The sequence below is a fragment of the Malaclemys terrapin genome, chromosome 1 (assembly GCF_027887155.1).
Source record: "Malaclemys terrapin pileata isolate rMalTer1 chromosome 1, rMalTer1.hap1, whole genome shotgun sequence".
Classification (NCBI taxonomy): Eukaryota; Metazoa; Chordata; order Testudines; family Emydidae; genus Malaclemys; species Malaclemys terrapin.
In genome coordinates, this window is record NC_071505.1 from 87,244,417 (window position 1) to 87,266,221 (window position 21,805).

A 21,805-nucleotide genomic window follows, 5' to 3' on the forward strand; every position below is an offset into this window, starting at 1 on the left:
AAAAGGATGGCAAATGAAGAGTTATCATTTCACAGGCTGCTGTTTCTATTGCTTAAAACATCTTAATTTTTTACCACCTTTTCTGTCTTGCTATTGAATTTAAAGTTTGCAGACCCCCAAAGAACTGAATTGATTTCTGTTTAAAGTTGCTGTTGTAATGAGTGATTCTGAATTTTACAAGCTTTTCATTTTATGTACTTTACTATTTCATAGATACATAGAAAAGTAGAGATGGAAAAGACTTAGCATGGTCATCTAGTTTCCACTCCTCTCCTCTCTTCTCCGACCCATTCAAAATTGTTCCCAGTGGGGCATTCTTGGGTGTTTTAGCTTGCATTTTTTTCCATGCTGAATATCAGTGGATATCCTGTCCATCTATCTGACATCTCCAGACCCCAGCGTGTTACATCACTGTTTTCAGTGGTTTTCACAAAACTTCCTGGTTTAACATCACCCAAAAATTTAATTAACAAATGGCCTGATCTTCATAAGTGTTCCTAGCTCAACACCTCCCAGTGAGAAAAATGGGAGTTGGTGGGTGATGAGCACTTCTGAAAATCGGGCCACTGCTGTTTACCTTTCTATAGACACAGTGCTTAGCACAATAGGCCCCAGTCGTGCCTAGGGCCTCCGGGGATACTTGTTAAATAAGCCCAGACCTGATACTGATCCTTGGGGGACCCCACTAGTCACCTTGTTCCATCCTGATACCTTGATGTTAATCATTCTCCTTTGTTAACAATTCTCAAAATGTGAAGCTATCAAAGCAATTTGAATCAGTTTTGAATAATACGGTATTTGGTAACATATTATGCAGGAGGTCTGCAAAGCAGCTGTAGTGGCCCTATGTCTCTTTGCTGTCTGTAAGCCATTAGCATCTCCAGGGTGCTCTATAAATAACAGTGTTGTATGAATGCTTGTAATAACTGCATGTGTTTGATCTTGTATTAACAAACATGGGGATTTCCAGCTTTATCCTTTGCTATTTTCAATGTCTTGAGGAATGGAAACCAAACTCAGGTCCCTGAGTTCCACTTTTTGGGCTTTTCTGGCCTCTGTGAGCTACAGATGTTACTGTTTGGGATATTCCTAATTATCTTCCCAGTTGTCACCCCTTTGGGGAATGTGATCATAATGATGGTGATTTGGTTGGACCATCACCTCCACACCCCATGTACTTCTTGTTCAGCCACCTTTCCTTTTTAGACAGCTGTTTTTCCTTCATCACCACCCCCAAGCTGCTGGTAAATCTCTTGTTGGAGAAGAAGTGCATTTCCTTCAGTGGCTGCATTATGCAGCTGTGGTTATTTTTCATCACCATAGTGGGCACAGAGCTCTGCCATGGCATATGACTGTTAGGTGGCAATCTGCCACCCCCACACTACACTGTTATGAGCAGAGCAGTGTGCGTTGCCTTCATGGCCAGCTCATGGACAGGTGGCTTCACAACATCCTTGTTACACATTCTCCCTATGTCCTGGTTGCCTTTCTGAGGCTCCATTGTCATTCACCATTTCACTGTGACATCCAGACGCTCTTGGAGCTGCCTTGTGCTGACACCTTCCTGAATGATGTCCTGATCTTTGCCGTCGGAGCAGGCTGAGTCTGGTGAGTGCTTTCATCCTGACTTGCATCTCCTATGTTTACATCCTCCCCATCATCTTGACAAAGCACTCTGTGTGCCACAGGAGAGTAAAGGCCTTCTCCACCTGCTCCTCCCATCTGACTGTGATTGCTATCTTCTATGGGAGGGTGAGCTTCATATACACGCGCCCCACCTCCAGCTTGTTTAGCAGGCCGGACAGGCTGGTGTCTGTGCTATATATGGCAGTGACACTCATGCCCATTTACAGCCTCAGGAACGTGGAGGAGAAAGGAGCAGTGAGAAAAATACTGGGAGAAAAATGTGACTCCAAGGAAATGAGGACAGTGAATGTCCACTAAAATCTCCTCCTCATACCTCAGAATCCTTGTATCTCTGTTTCAAATCGCAGTACATCAGCGTGCACTAGGGAACTTTTAGTGCTCAGCAGTGGGGTCCACACAGATAATTATTAGAGTGAGGCACTAGAGCACCACAGCTTGCCACAAATGAAATATTCTCATAGACATATCCTCTCTCTGCTCCTCCCACCCCCCAACTCTCTTTGCATATCTAGCAGAGGCCTCCTCTTCGTCCTTCACACAATCTAGTAGCTGTTGGTATGAGGGCCTTCTCCTGTGGCACATTGCCCAGGCAGAACTGCCTTCCTGTTATTTCCATCTCTTTGACTTTAGGTTCTTTCAGTTCCACTATTATTCCTTCCTTTCTATAACCTGGTCACTGTATTGCTTGACTCTCTGAAGCATTTTGGGGTACAGTTTAAAAGAAAGAGGCTATAAAAGTAAAGTGGTGGTATGCTGAACTTTTCACTTGCTTGGTGCCTATCAGCAGCCTTTTCTGTGTCCCTTCTCATAACATTCCTCCCACAGGTAATCCAGGAGCCTTCTCCTCTGCAGCTGCTGCCAATGAAGCAGGCTTTGGGTATCTTTTGGCTTTGTTCACTTTCCACTTCCTTTAAATCTTGTCTGAAAATATCTTTGTCTATTCATCTCTTAATCTCTTTGTCTATACATCTCTTAATCTCTACTTCCTCTTACTATATGGAGCCTGCCTATCTTTAGTAATATTTCCCATTCTTTCTGAAAGAAGAGATCCTTTCACACAACAAGGGGAGAATTGGTTTTGGAATGAGGTTAATTTCCAAGTTACTGAATCTGTTTCCCCTCCTACCTTTTGTCTGTCTCACTATGTGTTCGTACAGCACCTAGACATTCAATAGATCCCCATCTCAGTTGGGACCACTAGCTGCTACTCAGTGGTGCAATCCTGCTATTTAAATGATAGATACTCTACCCTTGCCAGCATGGCAAGGCATGTACAAGGTGTGTGAGCTCACGCTGTATGGAGGATGCTGTTTTGTTCTTTACAATGGATGCCTCCATGCAGCTGCATGAGGACACCATTTTGTTTCTGTATAAAATAGTGTCCTCCATGTGGTGTGATCTCACCCACGTACAGTGCATGCAAGGTCATGCTATGCAGAGACGCCATTTTGAGAACAAAATGGCATCCCTCCATTCAGCAAAAGTGCCAGTATGCTGTTCAGGCGTGATCCACCCCAACTACAGCACAGCTGCTACCATAATAAAATAATACCAAAAAAGCTATACAATTGGGTATTTTTAACCAAGGGAGTAATGCTTCAGACTTATCACTAAATCCTCTCACTTCATTTTCCATATTTCTTCTAATTGTTTCCTGTGAACACACCTTTGTTATTGAGAGAGATTATAGTGAGATGTGTATGACCCTTTGAGATATAACTTAATTGATTTATTCTGGTTTACCTGGGATTCACTGTAGGCCTTATCACGTAACCTACACAAAGAACCAAACACCTAATTTACCCTGAAGGGGGAAGCTTGGCAATAAGTACCTCAACTCTGTGATCAGAACCATTAGAAAGGAAAGCTTCTATTACTGCTTAGAGCAGGGGCACAGTCGGGAGAGGAGATCATGTTCCGAGAGGGCGGTGCATGTAATCAGTGTATCAGGAACCTACTTGCAGGTAAGAAGCTGGGAAAGGAGGCAGTCTTCAGAAAGAGGGTATTACATTTCATATTTTCTAAACCCTTTTTTTTTTTTACTATTACATAAGATGAATGATTGAAAGTTTGTTAGTGTTGCCAACTCTTGTGACATTTGGTGATTTTCTTAAAGTCCCAGCTGCTGGAGTCAGGTGATTACTAGACAATCTCAGTTTCATTTAATTTGTATGTGTGTGTGTGTGTGTGTGTGTGTGTGTGTAAGTTTCCAGCCTTGAAGGTTGGGGCGAAAAAGTGTAAAGTGTTTTAGCAAAGGCACCCTAAAGGCTCAGAAAGCAGAAGGCAAAGAAAAAGAGCCCAACATTTATTATTTTAAAAAATATTTGGATTTTTAAGCCCATCTCATGATTTTTTTGGGGGGGAGGGTCTGGCTCATGATTTATGAATACTTGTGTTGATAATATGGAAATCTGCTCATTTATTCAACATGTTCTCCCCCATCACATGTATGTACCCTAGTGTATTATTATAGGGTGATTCATGAGAGATGGCCTATCCAGACTGGGTTGTTCTTATAGGGTGACTCTTATGCACTAGGTTGTTCACACGTTGCTTTGTTATCATGGGGCTATTTAGTGTTGAGCTTCTAGAGTTCTTGAATTTGGAAGTAAAAGGGCTATTTAAATACATTTTGGGTTAGTGAGTTGGGAAACATATAGAGTTTGTGAACAGCTTCAAGGCTGTATCCATGGAGTTATGCTGGAGCTACTCCACCTGAGGTCCTGGCCCATAAGTTACAGAAAATGTAGGCTATGAAGTTCCAGAAAATGTGGGCTAAATTCCGCCCCTGCTTGTTATCCATTCCACTGACAGTGGCCTGTCACAGGAATCAGTGAGTAAGTATTATCTCCCTGGTAGCAGCACGAACAGAGGAGAATGTAGATTTGCTTCTCAAATGATGTCATAACTGAACTCTGTCGCTTATTGGCCACATGGCAGCAATAGCTCAGAAAATAACTAGCCTTCTTTCAAGGCGGGACGGTGATGGAGTGGTTCTAAAAGGCTCCTTCTGTCCCAGTCCACTCTCGCCAGAGGTGAAGGAAATAGCATGAAATGCTTTGAGTGAACACATTATTTGTTAAAAGTAATTTCAGACCATCTCTTCAGGATTTTAAAAACAATTTTTAATAGTAAAAGAACAAAGAATAACCTGGTACAATGTGAACATGCTGCAGTATTTCATAAGGTTTTTTTAAATATATTTTTTCCTTGCAACATTGCCAACTCTCACAGCTTCCTCTGAAAATTAAGATTCCAGGGGCTCTCTCATTCTCTCTTTTTTTAAAGACCAAAAGAGAACTTGTTTTAAAATTCCTTTCATAAATCTTAAAACTCCTTAAAATGAAAGAAATAACTATCATCTTAAAAGAATCCCCCAAAACCTAAGACCAACAGCAGCTGCCCCCAAACCCCTGCAAAACAGGTCTTCAGCCAGGTATGGGAGCTAGCAGGGAATGTATTGATTTTGGACTCCTTTGAAGGGGAAACCTAGCAATACTCTTGTGGTGGAAGGGAATGTACTAACACAGGGTTCAGAGGAGAAACTTTATCAATACCTTGATGTTCACTAGAATGTCCCAATCTCTGGACGCCTTTAGAAAGAGGGAACTTTGTGGCAGAGAACAGTCCCAATGCCAGAAGGCCATGTCTCAACCTGGGACAAAAATGGGAGCTCAAGGGCTACTCTAATGTTCAGTCCTCGTGTTATGTTCCTAATTAAGCACACTAATGAGAGAGGCAATGACCACACTTCTTTGTGTGATCCAGAAACTGGAACCAATAAGCCTTTTTTCCAGACAAATTATAAGAGGGTCAGAATCTGAGGGGGAGAGATAAGGGTCATATAAATAGAGCAATTTAAGGTGAGAGAAAGCACAAGAAAACTGACATCCTTATTTAATCAAAAAACCAAAGGCTATTAAGTAAAACTGAAGATAAATGAAATAAGTCACTCATATTTAAAAACTAAATAAAAATCACACCTGCACAGAGAAGATGTTGAGGAAGAGGAAGAGCTGTAAAATGAGAGAAGGGTGCAAGAAATGAGAAGCAACAATGCATGAAAAACAAAGGTTATAGATGGTATCTGCCTAACAAGTAGTCCTGTGATTGGCTGAGGGGGTTTCCTGTGACTGTGGAGCCTACTTCCAATCTTCCCTCCATTCACACACCTGGGCAGAGTTCCTCGGGTGGCGTCCACTGGCTCCCTTGACACCTTTGAGGAGCAGTGGGCGCTGTCCAGGGTTCTCTGCTCGGTGTCCCCTACAGGTTTCCTACATTTGACCCTTTGACCCTCACACTTATCCCTGTTATTTTTCTGTTGTCCCATGTAATTATTTGAGTCCCGGGCCCAGTGGATCCTTCCCACAGGCTGCGGGAGGGTGCTTTAGCAGTGGGCAGGCTTGCATCCGCCGACTTCCCAGAACCCACTATGAAGTAGTCCTGTGATGTAGTTCGCCAGTTGACACACAATTTGTACTTGTAATGGTTACATTGCTGTAATGTGTTTCTTGTTTGTGTACTACTGCCTTCTAGTGACTGGCCTATTGAAAATAAAAGCAGTATTACTGACAGCTAATGAGCATATCCCTTTATCTTTAAGTGGTGAGTCTTGTTTTTTTGGATTAAAGGCCCTCACACTGGAATAGGTGGTGATCATGATGCAGCCATGTATTTGTAACAATTCTTTGCGTAAATTGATTTTAAACTTTTGGCTTACACATATTTGCTAAAAAATTTCAAGTAAAAATGGAGATATATATATAAATTATTAGTTTGACACATGCAGTGTAAACCAGGGAAAGGTAAATTTGAATGAAGCTCACCACAATGATTAGAAGAATGACATCCTCTTCTATGAGTATCAGATAATAAAAACCATTTGCCCCTTGATTCTGAAAAAATTAAAATCCTTTCTTAATGCAAGAGAGGAAGGGAATATTCTTGCCCCTTCTCTGCACAATTTCGAGTGTTGCTAAATGAATCACCATTCACCAGCCCAACAAGGACTAAGGCTGCCAGAGACCAAGAGATAGATCCATAAGGTTCAGTGGAACTATTCTCCTTCTGCCTACTCCCAGTTGTTCTCTTTCACCTATACCCCACCTTGCTGCACCAACCTCTGAGGTCAGGTGCTCAACTTCAACACATGCAATCTGCAAATCTGGAACTGGGGAAGGGCATGAAAGGAAAATGCTTCACATTCCATGGTTGATAGGGATGGGGAGTGATGTGGGCGGGGGGGGGGGAGGGCTACTGTTTGCTAAATGTGAGGGAGAAGAAGGTAGGTAGGACTCCAGCTTGTGCTAAACCTGCAGTGTGCTAGAAGACTCATCTAAATCTGGCTGGTACGCAGCCCATGCTTTAGGATATGTCTACACTGCAATGTAAGCCCAGCGTCAGTGGGACTTGAGTCAGTTGCCTGTGCTAGGGAACCCTGGGCTTGAGTGGCTACACTGTATTTTTACCTTCTATTAAGACTTTTCTAACCCAGGCTCGAGCGTAGGGCTCTGGCATCCACACTGCAGCGCGCAGACCGAAGTCTTAGTAACCATATCCCAGAATCCCTAGCACCTCCACCCTCTGAAATGTGGCTGCTCTAGCCCAAGGACCATGGTGCACTTTGGGAGAACTTTACTGTCTACCCTGCATGTTACCAGGAAGCCGGTCACTTTGCAAAAGGCTTGATCAGTTTGTTTTCCATTGCAAGCCCAGGAGGGTCTCTGACAGCGTGCTTGCAGATCAGTGATCAGAAGAGAATGGGTTAACACTGACCTGAGCTGCTGCTATTTGCCATTTTCACTAGAGTAGATTGCAGATTCTTGGGATAGAGAAGACCAAGGAAGTTGTCCCATGGAATTGTGGGATACTTCCAGCTGACTCCCAGGACCCGAGTCAATCGGGGCTCCGTCTACATTGCAAAGTAATAGGGCTTGCACCCTGGGTACCAGCTTAACTCCTCCAGCCCTGCAGGGTCCTGGAACCCTGGGTCCGAGCCCTAGGTCAGCGCAATTGCAGTGTACATGCAAGGGGGGGTTAGGCTTGAGCCAAGGCTCACACACAGGCCTACATTACAGTGTAGACATACTCTTAATGTGCTATATGTCACTGTCAAGTGACAATTGCAATGCTTCTCCATTTTCTTAACCAACAACTGGCAGATACAAGCTATTCCTCATGTAAATATGGTACCAGGAACAGGAAGGGATTTCTACTTATAGGATATGAAAGTTTATATCACCCTGAGAGTCACTTGATTAGACTGGCAAACCCTCAGGATAGCAAAGGGGTGAGTGCTGTGATAGATTTAGCTAGTGAACTTGAACATTCAGGCTGTCAGCTGTCCTTATTGCAGCAATAGAAATCTAATAACTACTCCACTAACCTGTGGATAATATAGGGAAGATGTAGTATTCCCAAGCCCTTCTGTTCTATGGCTGAGAGGTGAATTTTAGTGGCAGATTCCCTACAGGGAGCTCATGTGAGAGACTCCAGGTTCTCCTTCCTAATGAAAGGTGGATAGGTGACTCTCAGGACTCTGTTCCCTATGAATATACACCGAGCAATTGATTGCTGGCTCAGATATCATGGGAATCTCATCCACATCTGTTGGACTTCACATATACATGGAAAGCCTGAGAGTGGGCGATGGGTTTAATTCAGAGTTAGATTTTATAGGGTCAAGGGTGGATAGGATAAGACATCAAATAGGCACATACAGACAGTATCTCAGGTAACTCAGAGCGGGGGATATATGGTGAAAATTCATACATACAGCATCCCAGGAGTCAGGGGATACAGGTGAGACTTCACACACATGAACACTCCAGGGGGAAGACAGGATATTTTACAGAGATGTTTAAACATTTCCAATAGTTTCATCAGATGAGGCCTGGTGAATATTCAGGGTCCCTGATAACTTCTTGCCGAGTTAATCTGAGAAGGAATTGTTTAGAACTAGGTGAATCTCATGAAGCCACCCTGCATGTGCTCAACAGAATGTCAGCAGGTGGATGGAAGGGCCGAAAATAAGTGTCAATGGTGAAGAAGACCATTCTGGAACCTTGGAAGACACCAGCAGTGATTCTGGTGACTTAGATGATACCAAATTGTGCCAGCTCATGCAGTTCCAGATGGCTGAAAGCCTCCCAGGGACAGATCACAGTAATATCTGCAAGATAGAGAGAGAAACTGGATAAGTTCAGTACAAGCTCAGTATTCCCCATTGTTTCTTCTATCCTAGAGAGATGGGCAGGCTGATTTATTAAAGAAATAGTGCTAGGTGAAAGAGAAAGGAAAATGGGCCTCTATTCAAAGACTAGGCAGAGATGAGGGACAATATTTCCCCACCCCATCAGTGTAAGAGTGGGCAGCCTCCTGCCTCCTGCTACACTGAACTAGATCAATGGTTCTCATGTGGCATCTCACCATTTGCTGCACTAGAAAAAAAACATAGTCCATGTAGTCTTGTACCTCATCTCCAGCAACTGATATCTAGAGCTATGTGAACAGCTCACTTAAAATCTTTTGATTAATTTTGCTTCCCCATTAGTTTGTTTTTATAACCAGATTGTGATTTTCTTGAATACTTTTGTTATCTGACATTATTTGCTGAATAATCTTGGAACAAAGTTCTTAGTGTGTAGGTTATTGGGGTGTGTCTGATGTTTGAAATCTGAGCTCTTTTGATTGGACACAGATCATATGACACATTTCTGGTCACTGGTTGGACGAGTGTAACGCTTGGAATCAGGATTCTGGTGAGAATGCTGACAATTAGCAATTTAAAATTCATTTTCTGTGATTTTTCTTGCATTATTGGTCTTAAAGTAACCGTTTCTGTGAACTTTCCTGCTGATGAAGTCATTTGCTAGAATATTTGCAGAAAGCAAACAAACACAAGTGAGCCCATTCACAGCCAAGTGAATCCATTTAAAAATTCAAACAGACATGAATTTTTCATAGTATTTGCCTAATTCCACATCTGATAGAAGATTACACGGAGGGAGGTTAGAGCACCCACAAGGTACCTTGGCCACTTGTGCAGTGCTACATTATGGAGGGGCAAAAACGAAATTTATACCTGACCATAGCAGGCAATCATCTTAAGCCCTGAAGCATGAAGGCTGATTGTCCATCGGTCTTGTATGGTTTAGACACAACAAATCCTGCATCTTGGCAGGGGGTTAGACTAGATGACCCTTGCTGTCCCTTCTAGCCCCATGATTCTATGTTTTTGTAACAGAAATACTTTAAAGGCATCTGAAGAGCAATATTACATATGACTTACCTGTTCCAAGTCCCTCCATACCTGGAATGTCATCTCCAAACCTGTGAGAAAGGACAACAGAGGAAGGTGAGACTGGAACAGAACCAAAAGAGAAGGATTACCTCCCACAGGGTCTTTCCTAACTGAAGGAAGATTGGATCAGCACCCGAGAAAAGGGAATAGTTCAAGGATTTTGCTAAATTACAGGGACAAAGGACATAAGATCAGCAGCAGAGGAGGGGAACAGTTCACAAGGAGTTCCTCACTGCCAAGGGGACGTAGGGTTGCCAGTTTTGGTTGGATGAATTCCTGTAGATTTCATCACATGATATAATCTTTAATTAAAGATTAATCTTTAATTACTGGATTGGCAACCCTAAAAGGGAGTGACACAAGAGTATAATACAAGTGTTTCCTGGTTTGGCCTAATGGGTTCCATAGAGAATTTGGTGCAACTCTCTTGTTGGACTCATAAGGGGGAAGTGTTACTTCTGGCATGATATCCTCCCTATGAGAATGTATCCTGCCTTCTCATGTTCTATTCATGCAGAGTTCATCTGAAAGATCCCAGATATGAGAAGGTGTATCAGATCACCTCACTGCCTCACCTAATGTATGTGAAGGGAAGTACCACTCCCTGGAGCTCTCATTAGTGCTCTTACCCTTTTACTCCTTTCTTTGGGGGCTTGCTTTTGAACTGTCTTGTCTGCCTTTGCTTGAACTTGGGAGGTCCCTTGCGTGGTGTGGTGGGACCAGTTGCCACTTCTGTGGTGTTGAGGGTATTGGCGTCGCTCATTTTTGAATTGCTGTATACACGAGGTACTCCTCTTTCAAATCTTCCTGTCTGTAAGACAAATGCAGATAATGAAATGGAAGGAGGGTGCTGAACTTATGACTTCTAGATGCCATCAGCCAGAGGAGGGAGAAAGGACTATAACTTTGACCAGAGCCTAGGGATGGGGATTCAACAGCCAGGATGGGCAGGGATGGTGTCCCTACCCCCTGTTTACCAGAAGCTGGGGAATGGACGACAGGAGATGGATCACTTGATGATTACTTGTTCTGTTCATTCCCTCTGGGGCACCTGGCATTGGCCACTGTCAGAAGACAGGATACTGGGTTAGATGGACTTTTAGACTGAGCCAGTATGGTCGTTCTTATGTACAGTATAAGAATCAGAACAGCATCTGCAGTCACACTTGCTAGGATAAAAATGGCAAGTTCTCAGTCTCCAAGCCATGGGGACACCAGCTGGGGGCAGGGAGACTTTTATCCCCTTAGCAGGATATTGCACAGCGAGCTGCAGACAGATGGTTACACCTGCTTCTGAAGGTTAATGTTGGAGACAGGTTGCTAGACCAGATGGCCCAGTAATCTGTTCTGGTGGAGCAGGAGGACTAGTACCAATGGAGCTAGATAACCAGTTTGTCCTAGTCTGGTAAGGCCTATATTTTTATTTGCAGATTTAGTATATACCTACTTGGTGCCACATCACCATAAGAAAATGTTTATAATCATTACAGAATATCTGGGCAATACGGAATATTAGCCTCCTATGGAAATAGTTTTCCCCAAGATGTTCTAAACATTGACTAGGATGTGGGAGAGTGTGAATGGGTGAGATGACCCAATAGACATTGTCCATCTCCATTTTTGACGATTTTAAGTGTCATGAACAATAACTTTGCATACTCCATTGCTGCATATGGATCATGCCATAATTCCATATGTAAAAAGGAAATCAAGGAACAAGGCTAACTAATTAATACGTGTGGTTCCCAAATCTGTACATCTGCTCAGCAGATTGTAAAAGTGGCCAAGGAACCATTTGGTCACTGTCATCCCCTAGTGGACATAAATTCAATTGCTGGCACATAGAGGACATACATTTTCTTTTGTCTCAGGTGGTAGAGCTGCTGCATTGGTATCTGAGGGTCCTGTGGTTCTACACCCCACAGGACATACATCCCTGACACCTGTGTCCCATGGGGTCATCCATCCCTTCATTAAGTCGGATGCAGCTCAGTGCACACTGTTCAAGAGCACCCAGTGGTATAGTGGTAAAAAAAAGAAAAGTGGATAAACTAGCCTACAATACATTCCATATTCTCCAAAGGAGACGTGAGTAAAATTTGTTTACTCATTTTACCCTCAACTCCACTCCTGTGTGCACCTATGGAAAGGGGGGGTTTCCATCTTTCTCCCTTCCTGAAGTCACATGCTTCCCTTCTCTGCATTCATCATGTAAGTCCTGTCCTAAAGCATTTCTGTTGGTTCACTTACTGAATGTTCATGCTAACAAGTGTTGGAATTAGCTTCACAATCTCAGTACTGACGTCAAATCCCTTTATGTCACCACAGTAACTTTAGTATAATCCTCCAAATATCCTCTTTCCCTCCCCCACCCCTCTGTTACCATGCTACAGACTGCAGAGATGAGATCTTTCTAATCACCAGCCTATAAAAGCCACCAAAGAGCTGAGAGTATTTTTAGATCATTGACAACCACGGAATGAGAGGGCTTCTTGCCCCCCATCAGTGCCTGCAATTGCTGTAATTCTTTCCTTTAAACAAAATCTAGAAAGGTCGGGGGGACAGCCTGAGGAGCAAAGAATATATTCTTAGCAATTCCATTTTAACGTGTACATGCGTGTTGATAGGCCACCTACTTTGAAATAAGGGTGTTCCATACAAGGTGCTCAGATACCAAAGTGATCAACACTCTATAAATACCTCAATAGCTGCATCTTTTCATATCTAATACACTAGAGACTGGATGGTTAAAGCCATCCTAAGTGAAATAACAGACAGTAGAGTTTGCAGTGACAGCCAGGAATAGTTTGAAATGTATATACACTAGCCCTGCTGCTCACAGTATATCCACAGTCTTCCAAGGCACACTTGCTATACACTCAATTTGATCACAAACCTAGTCATAGTAAATCTAGTTATATAAATTAAATTAATGGAGATATCCTATCTCCTAGAACTGGAAGGGACCTTGAAAGGTCATTGAGTCCAGCCCCCTCCTGACTTCACTAGCAGGACCAAGTACTGATTTTGCCCCAGATTCCTAAGTGGCCCCCTCAAGGATTGAACTCACAACCCTGGGTTTAGGAGGCCAATGCTCAAACCACTGAGCTATCCCTCCCCCAATTATGTATCTGTCTTGTTACCTATATGGTCCCTGTCACCATAGTATCTCAGCATCTCCCAGGATTTTATGGATTTATCCTCACAACAACCTTGCAGAGTGGGGAAACTATATTTTATAGAAGAGAAACTGCAATATAGAGATTAAGTGATTTGTCCAAGGTCACAGAGTAAATCTGTGTCAGAACCAAGAATTATACCTAGATCTCCTGAATCTCAGTTTAGGGCCAAATTCTCTGATAAAGTAAATGGAATTGTGCTAATTTACACTAGCAGGGAGTTTGGTCCCTATTTTCTTAGCCACAAGACCATCTTTCCTTCCTGAGGATGTGTTATTTAAAGAATTGACAAAAAAATTTAAAACCCTGCTGCTTTGCTCTAAGAAATGTAGAGCTTTAAGCATAACAATTAAGCATCGTGGTGTGCGTGGGCTATACCTGCCTACACTTGTGGTTAAAGCATTGTGCACTAGTCTCAAGAACAATAATAATCAATGGGGTACACAGTTACAATGAGGTAGACACTCTCCTGGAGTACTAGAGGCACAGGGTGATAGAAATGTGTAATCAGTATCCAAAGAACATCTCTAACCAGCTTTGATCCACTTGGACAGACCCAGATATTATCCTGGCCACCCATGAGAGAATGAAATGTGACATAATAGTAAAAATGGCTGACTGAGATTTTTAACCCTGGATACTGACATCAAGAAACCGGAGAGGCAGCTGGGCTAACATCTGTCAGTGAGATCGCTCCCTGTTTTAGCAGACACCAGGCTGGTGCTAGCACAACACTCCATCCAGATCATAATGCCTTTGAGAGGCAGCTGCCTCCCATCCCTCAAAGCCCCCTTGGCCCCGAGCTTTACTCAGGAAGAGAAGCAGATAATAGGAGGGCTCCGTCTGTGGGATTCAGAGCCTTTCCTCCACCCCACCACCATGTGAGGTTTCAGCCACTTCCACCTGGTATATGGTGGGAGAAAGCTTCAGACCAAACCATACTACATCCTATTTCTCATCTGCACTAATGTAAGAGAGAGGGAAAGAAATGGGAATCAACAGGGTTAAAGAATTACAGTTCTCTCTTCCCCGCAGCACCTTCATTACTCCTGTTCTCCCTACCCATCTCCACAGCTTGACGGCACCTTGGGAAGGAGCACAGAGCTTTTGGGTAGGAAGCGCTGGGAGAGTTCATACTTCCTTCATCTCAAGCTCAGCACCAGACAGCACAAAGTCACTGTGCTGCTATTACACTGACAGGCCAGTGAGAGTTAATTTCCATTCACACACAGGCAAAGATGTCTTTGTTCTTGCAGTGGAGGCCAATTCTCATTGACACAAGAGCTGCACCAATTCTTGTGTCTCTGTGATCAGTTCCTCCGGAACCATGCAGGACCACTGAGTGGGGGCTGCAGTCCAGGACTCACAGAAGTAGGAGAAACACACAGCACAGCCTTCCATTTGTGTTCTGCAACCCTGTCTATCCATTTATCTAGGTACTCGGATGGTCCCTGTCACCCCAATACTTAGGTGCCTGACAATCTCCTACTTCACCTAGATTTGATCTTTTTCTATGGCACCTCTTTGAGTTCTCTGGCGCCTTACCTCTGAATACGTTCCAGAGTCTTTGCCACAGCTCCCCTGCCACTAATGTCACTGGAAGACGGTGAAAGATAGTCCCAGGGTGAGAGAACTGACAGAGCCAGTAGCTGTGGATTCTTGTCCTTTCCCAATGAAGGTTGCTGGACAACTGAATGTTCCTTCACATCCTCTGCTCTCACTCACACAGTGTTATCTAATTAGCTCTGACAGGCTCTTTACTTGGCCCAGGATTTAATCCATTTGCGTAATGGCCTTGCTTGCGTCTGAACACTAATTTTACCTAATACAATCTGTCCACGGTGATGTTCTTATCCCAGTGCTGGCAGATGACATCCCACCTCTGGGTTGGCTTCCAGGTTAATCTCCTTCCCCGCTACCTTCTGATTCCAATGCACTTAAGGAGGCTTGAGTACTAGTGACAAATAGCTGCTCTTTAATCCACCCCCTTCACAGCTTTAGTCTCTGATCCTCTATGGAAAATTTCCCTGACAAGCGAAATAGACATCTGACATGATCTTCTTTATAGCAGCATCAGATTCCCCACGTGGGCTGTGACCTTCCTTGGGTCCGTGCCCTGGGAAGGTCAGACACGCACTACTGCATGAGTGCTGGGATCTGCAGTGCGGCCCCAAAAATCTGAGACACAAGGCCCAGGTGGGTTGGGATCTTCCTCGCAACAATGCTCTGAAAATACATATTGTCTCCAGGTAGAAATGCTCTCAGCTATTTTATTCCACGTGGTGATATCCTCACCATCTCAGCTATGGGCCTTGTGTACTGCAGCAGTGATCTTCCTTGCAGTAGTGCTCTAGCTAGAGAACTTTGTATCCAGTATCAGACATAACTGCTGCTGAATGGAAAGAAGTCCCATAGCTTCAGGGCCAGCTGTTTGAACTGGGGATGTAATGAATATCTCTAGCCTCGGCCACTGCTGATGCCTGTATCCTACTGCTCTGAGCTCTCAGACTCTTTTCTCTAGCAATGGTTTCAAGACCAAACAGAAACAAAAAAGGATACACTTAAAAAGAGAGTCAGTTTTTAAGCTAGTTTTAAGTAGAACTGAAGTCCTGCAGCCCACTCCTTGATGGGAATCCTAGGAAATTCCATCCCATTCTGCTAAGGTGAAATGGTGAGCTTGGAAGACAGACTGTTACAGAGAGAAAGGGTTTATTATCAGACTGGGGAAGAGGGTATCTAGCTGTGTGAGCAGAACCCTTCAAATACCTCCTGGGGTTTCAGCAGTACCTTGTAAACAGCAGCTGAGTCCTGGACTCCAGTAGTGTCTTTACCATAGTGCCCTGTACACATTTTACAGCAATGCCCTGCCAGTGCCAGCCATACAAAGACTCAGATGAATTCCACAACAGCCAAGCAACGGTCCAAACCAAATGGTCACCAAGAAAAACACTAAGGAAGAAGCTGCTTCCAAACTAACCAGCCTCTTATAGGTAGGCTGACTATTCATGAAAGATTCCCATTTACTTCAGTCAATGGATCCCTACACTAAGGTAAGAGACAGAGCAAAACGTTACCTAAGAAATGAAAATCTGTCTCTTCCAGACACAAACGCCAAACAATTCCCCAGGGTTTTCATTGGACTTTTCTCAGCTCAGTTTCTCTCTTTCTTCCCACTCTCTCTCCCCAGTATCAGTCTGGGATACACAGAAGTTGTAGGGAATACTTACAGTGCTGAGAGCTCCTCTTGGAAATCATTAAATTACCTTCCTCCAGCCTGATTAGAAAAATCTCTCAAAGACGCAACTCATTGTCCAGAAATAGTCTGCCCGCAGGTGATGTCACAGACTCAAGGCACCAATCATGAGGCATTCATCCTTGGAGGAGGGCAACCGTGTCTCCAAGACCTCTGATCCTGGCTTTACTGAGGGTGCATCTAGGGGAAGGATTAAAGAAATGTCATAAGCATGACATGCTCCTAAGAGAAGGCCCAAGTCCATTTTCTGAGTTGGGAAGGGGAGGTGGGGAAAAGGACGCCTCCCCCATCTCCAACAATCTAGCAGCTTGGGGCAAAGTAGTTGAGTAGCCCACTGCCACTATTACAGCTCATGGGCTAAGGTAACAGCTAGGTGCCCCTGCACTGGAGTAGAGAGGTTAGGCCTGTGGATGAATGCAGTGACAGAAGTGGCAGGTAGGGGTGTGATAGAGAAGACAAGGGGAATACAACATTTTGTGAGGACATTTTACAAGGGAAGCAGATCATACATGTAGATAAATCTCTGTATTAAGCATCTTCACATAACTTTCATATGACTTTGTATTATGCCTCTATTTTCATACAACTTTGTATCAGATACTTATATAGAAAACTTTGTACTGAGCCTTGGTATAATGTTAAAAAAAATGTCTTTTTGCTAGAAGTAGAATAAGATCTCTCCCCCTCCTACCCCCCCGCCCCCCCGCTTTTTAATCAGTTGCCCTGTTGAATGAGCGAGGTGTGAATGAGTCAGGCGTGGAAGGCAAGCATCTCCAGACAGCTGCAACAGTTGGAGAGGGGATGGAAGCCAGACCCAAGAACATTAAAACTTGTCAAGTGGGCTCACTAAAGAAGAGCAGACATATTGACAGCCTTGGGGGTTAGAAAAGAGCACCTTCTTTTGAAGACACCCTCTTTGAACAGCATTGGGACAACACCCAGAAAGAAGCAGCACAAAGGACCAACGGACACAGGGTACGTCTTCACTACCCGCCGTATCGGCGGGTAGCAATCGATTTATCTGGGATCGATATATTGCGTCTCGTTAAGACGCGATATATTGATCCCCGAACGCGCTCACCGTCGACTCCGGAACTCCACCAGAGTGAGCAGCGGTAGCGCAGTTGACGGGGGAGCAGCGGCCGTCGATCCCGCGCCGTGTGGACCCCAGGTAATTCGATCCAAGATACTTTGACTTCAGCTATGCTACTCACGTAGATGAAGTTGTGTATCTTGGATTGATCCCCCCCCTCAGTGTAGACCAGCCCAGACACAGATTTTGCATCTGGTATAGCTTTGCATGATAGGGAAGCTGCTATAAATGTGAGGTGTCTTGCAGATGATCCTGGGTCTCGTCTTGTCAACATGGGAGCATCGATCCAGATCGGCTCCACCCCCCCCCCCATCTAACTCCCCTGGCCAGTGAAGTTAAGGGGAGCAACTAATTGGTAACAACAAGACGGAGTGTGCTTGTGGGTTTGTATGTGAGTGCATGAGTGTAATATATATCATATGCATATGATACAGCGTTGATTGATACATGTATTACCAATAAATGTGGCGCTTTGCCTTATTCCCCCTGAAAAGATCCTCTGCAGTACTTTAAGTACAACATACATTGGTCCAAATTAATCTCTGGAATAACTCCACTGATTGTAACACACTTTTGTTTTAAAGACCTTTGTTTTTTATTTGTGATGTCTTTTAATGATCAGGTGCAGGAGCCTGAGAGGAGAGCAGTGACAGAGACCTAGATGAAAGCAGTGATTCTGAAGATGATTTTGAAGAAGGCCAGATCTTCAGCTGATGTAACTCCATTGACTTCAGTGGGACTATGCTTATTTACACCACCTAAGGATCTGGCCCAGGGAATGAGGTCAAGGCGCAGAGGAAGGGGGATATTGTTCTGAGACCTGGGAGTGGGATGAAAAGAGACACAGAAATTGCAAGAGGAGAAGGACACAAACACAACATTAGAGAGAGAAGAGTGGAAGAGAGGATGTCGTATTTCTGTAGCAGGTATCTCTACCTTCCAAACTTACCCAGTATCCTTTGAAGTAGCTACAGTGGTGTTTAAAAGGTGATGCTGCAGCTATTGATAGAAAGGATTCTGGGGCACATCTGGGACCTAAATGGCGGCCGGCTGAACAAGAACAGGGACTTCTCTGAGAGGATAGAGCAACTGAGCAGAAACTCCTGGTGCAGAAGAACAGTTCAAGGCTGGACTGTTGATGAGTTACCATAGTAGCACAGTGCGATTCCAGTGCCCTATTAAGTGTGGCAGCCTAGGCAACTATCACTTAGTTCAGGCCTGTGGCCACCTCATGTATGACTGCATTGCTCGGTCATACTGCATTATGTCAAATACCATTCAGGGAGTGCGGTGTTGGGCTGAGACCCCCTCTGCCTGGCCTGAATGCAATGTCAGAGGTGCATTAAATATTGCAGTATTGCCAACTCTAGCAAGTGTCACAGGTCTCACCATAACTAAGCCCAGATTCACAAAGATTGACTTAAATACTCTGAAGATCTGTGCCTTGGTGTTTTCCTTGAAACATCACATTTTGCAGGTTGGCCATTACGGGCATGTCTACACTGCAATTAAAAAGCCTGCAACAGCTGACTTGAGCTTGTGGGGCTCGGGCTAAGGGGCTGCTGGGTAGATGTCTGGGATCGGGCTGCAGCCTGGGTTCTAGGACCCTGCAAGCTGGGAGGATCCCAGAGCTCAAGCTGCAGCCCAAACCAGAATATTTACACTGCAATTAAACTGCCCCTTGGCCTATGGTGACCAGATGTCCTGATTTTATAGGAACTATCCTGATTTTTGGGTCTTTTTCTTATATAGGCTCCTATTACCCCCCACCCCCGTCCAGATTTTTCACACTTGCTGTCTGGTCACGCTACCTTGGTCTGAGCCCTGTGAACCTGTGTCAGTCAGCATGAGCCAGCTGCAGGTGTCTAATTGCAGTGTAGACATACTCTATGTGAGAATCTCAGCGTACTTTAAAAAATGTCAGGAAGTCCCTACTCTCACGGTTGTGGAGAAAAGCTTGAAAATGTGACCTGGGTGTAACCTAAAGGATCTGAAACCAGAAGACAAAGAAAAAGAAGCTGAAATATATTTTTTTAATATCCTCATGATTTTTAAGCCAATCTCATGATTTTTTTGAGACTGGACTAATGATTTTTGAATATTTGGGTTGGCATCTCCTCCTCCCTGCAGGGACTGGCTCCTGCACACAAGCGCTCTGAGGTTAAACATGGTCAGCAGCTTCCTGCAGGCTTGGGGGGATATAAGCAGCTGCAGTATGTTGGCACCAGACTCTCCTCCCACACCCACTGCTCATTCCCAGTTCTCTGTCTGCCTCCAACTGGCCCAGACGTCTGTTTTCTCTCCTTGTTCCTTTCTCTTATATTGAGAGCGTGCTGGGAAACAACTGTTTTGTCTTCCCCTGTGAAAAATGTTGATGAAAATGAAACTTTTTTTTTTTTGGTCGAAATTTTTCTTTGAAACTTTTTCAGGCTTTTGTTATGAAAAACTAAATTATGTAGGTTTTCAGCAAACAAAATTCCCTGTTTTGCAGTTTAAAAAAAGTCAATTTTTTTCCCCGAGAAAAACCTGAAAATGTTTGACAAAATTTGACACTTTTATGAACATTTCCATTTTGTTCAGAAAGCCATTTTCCAGTGAAAAAGACATTTTGACAGAAAATACTCAATCAGCTCCATTTATGTTCTTCTCTTGGCTCTTTTTCATCCATTTCTCACTCTTTCCCACTGTTGCCTTCCCCTTTTCTACCTCTCTCATTCCATCTATTCTCTCACCCTGCCCTTTCGCTTCTCTTTCCCTCCTGAAGGTGCTGGACTCTGCTTTGCAGTGTGTGTGTGTGTGTGTGTGCGCACACGCGCGCAAGCATGCACTTAGATGCTCCCTTTGCATGGCACTAACAGACATGCAGGAGTGACTCAGTTGTAATTTTAAGGTGCATCCCAGCTGGATGATGGGATTTGCTGGGTCTTGACCAGGAGTCAAGTTTGATCAGTTCCCCCTGTGTGTCCATGGCTATGGCCTCCCACATTGCTGCTTCACGCTCTGGCTTCCATCCCCTCTTGTGATTGACTAACACAGTGAGAAATTGAGTTTCCTGCTTTTTTTCAGCTCCTGTGTGACACAATTTAGACCAGAACAGGGCCAGAAACTGGGGTCAAACAATAACAGTAATCCTGTCTCTATGGCCCAGGAAGGGAGAACCAACACTCTCAATGCTGCTGTAGGCCAGATTTTTCCCCACTTCCATTCTAAGAAATCTTTTGCAACCCCTCCCGCAAGATCTCAAACCCTATGGTAACTATAGGTTTCAGAGTAGCAGCCGTGTTAGTCTGTATCCGCAGAAAGAACAGGAGTACTTGTGGCACCTTAGAGACTAACAAATTTATTAGAGCATAAGCTTTCGTGGACTACAGCCCACTTCTTCGGATGCATATATCATATATATGTCTCTAAGATGCCACAAGTACTCCTGTTCTTTCTATGGTAACTATGGCAACCATAACTATACCAGAAATAACAACTAATTTGGCAAACTTTAATGATACAGGAAACACACAATTTAAAATACACTCACAATTCCATGGATGAGTTTGTCTTGCTGTGAAAATATATCTGACCTGAGGCTGAAATATAGTGGGCCGGATCCTTGATTGGTGGTTCTACTGGAATCAATGGATCTGTACTCATTAATTTACACCAGCTGAGGATCTAAAACAGCTGATATAAAACATGTACAGTATTTGTTATTTGGACTAACTTGTCACTGTCCTTTCCACAAAACCCTCTGTCCTTCTAAATCCCACCTAGGCCAGAAATGAACTGCAACAAATAATAAAAATACTTACACCCTGATTCTGATCTCACTTATATTCTAGAGTCATAGAAATGCAGGGCTGGAAGGGACTCCTCAAAAAGTTATCAAGTCAAAGTAAACCTAGACCATCCCTGACAGATGTTTGTCTAATCTGTTCTTTAAAACCTCCAGTGATGGGGATTCCACAATCTCCCTTTGTAATCTATTCCAGTATTTAACCACCCTTAGAGTTAGAAAGTTTTTCCTAATGTCTAACCTGAATGTCTCTTGCAGCAGATTAAGCCCATTACTTCTTGTCCTCCCTTCAGGGGACATGGACAACAGTCGATCACTGTCCTCTTTATAACAGTCCTTAACAGATTTGAAGATTTTGTCAGGTCTCCTCACAATCTTCTCTTCTCAAGACTAAAGATGCCCAGTTGTGTCAACCTTTCCTCATAGGTCAGGTTTTCTAAACCTTTTATCATTTTTGTTGCTCAGGACTCTCTCCAGTTTGTCCACATCTTTCCTAAAGTGTGACACCTGGAATTGGACACAGTACTCCAGCTGAGGCCTCACC

General features: G+C 43.8%; 1 protein-coding gene across 4 annotated transcripts in view; it reads right to left on the reverse strand.

Annotated features, from left to right (window-relative positions):
* Positions 1 to 4,750: 4,750 nt before the first annotated feature.
* Positions 4,751 to 21,805, reverse strand: part of PDE6H (phosphodiesterase 6H) — a 114,401-nt gene continuing 97,346 nt past the window's right edge. The window contains exons 2-5 of one of the 4 annotated variants that reach the window (XM_054029229.1): positions 16,356 to 16,561; positions 10,579 to 10,760; positions 9,938 to 9,978; positions 4,751 to 8,818 (exon numbers count right to left, since the gene is read on the reverse strand). In XM_054029229.1, the coding sequence (XP_053885204.1) occupies positions 8,742 to 8,818; positions 9,938 to 9,978; positions 10,579 to 10,712 (252 nt within the window). In that variant the 5' untranslated portion in view covers positions 10,713 to 10,760; positions 16,356 to 16,561 and the 3' untranslated portion in view covers positions 4,751 to 8,741. Of the gene's footprint in view, positions 8,819 to 9,937; positions 9,979 to 10,578; positions 10,761 to 14,673; positions 14,824 to 14,950; positions 15,037 to 16,355; positions 16,562 to 21,805 lie in introns of those variants that run through there. The other 3 variants (XM_054029262.1, XM_054029240.1, XM_054029251.1) reach the window with 3 other exon arrangements.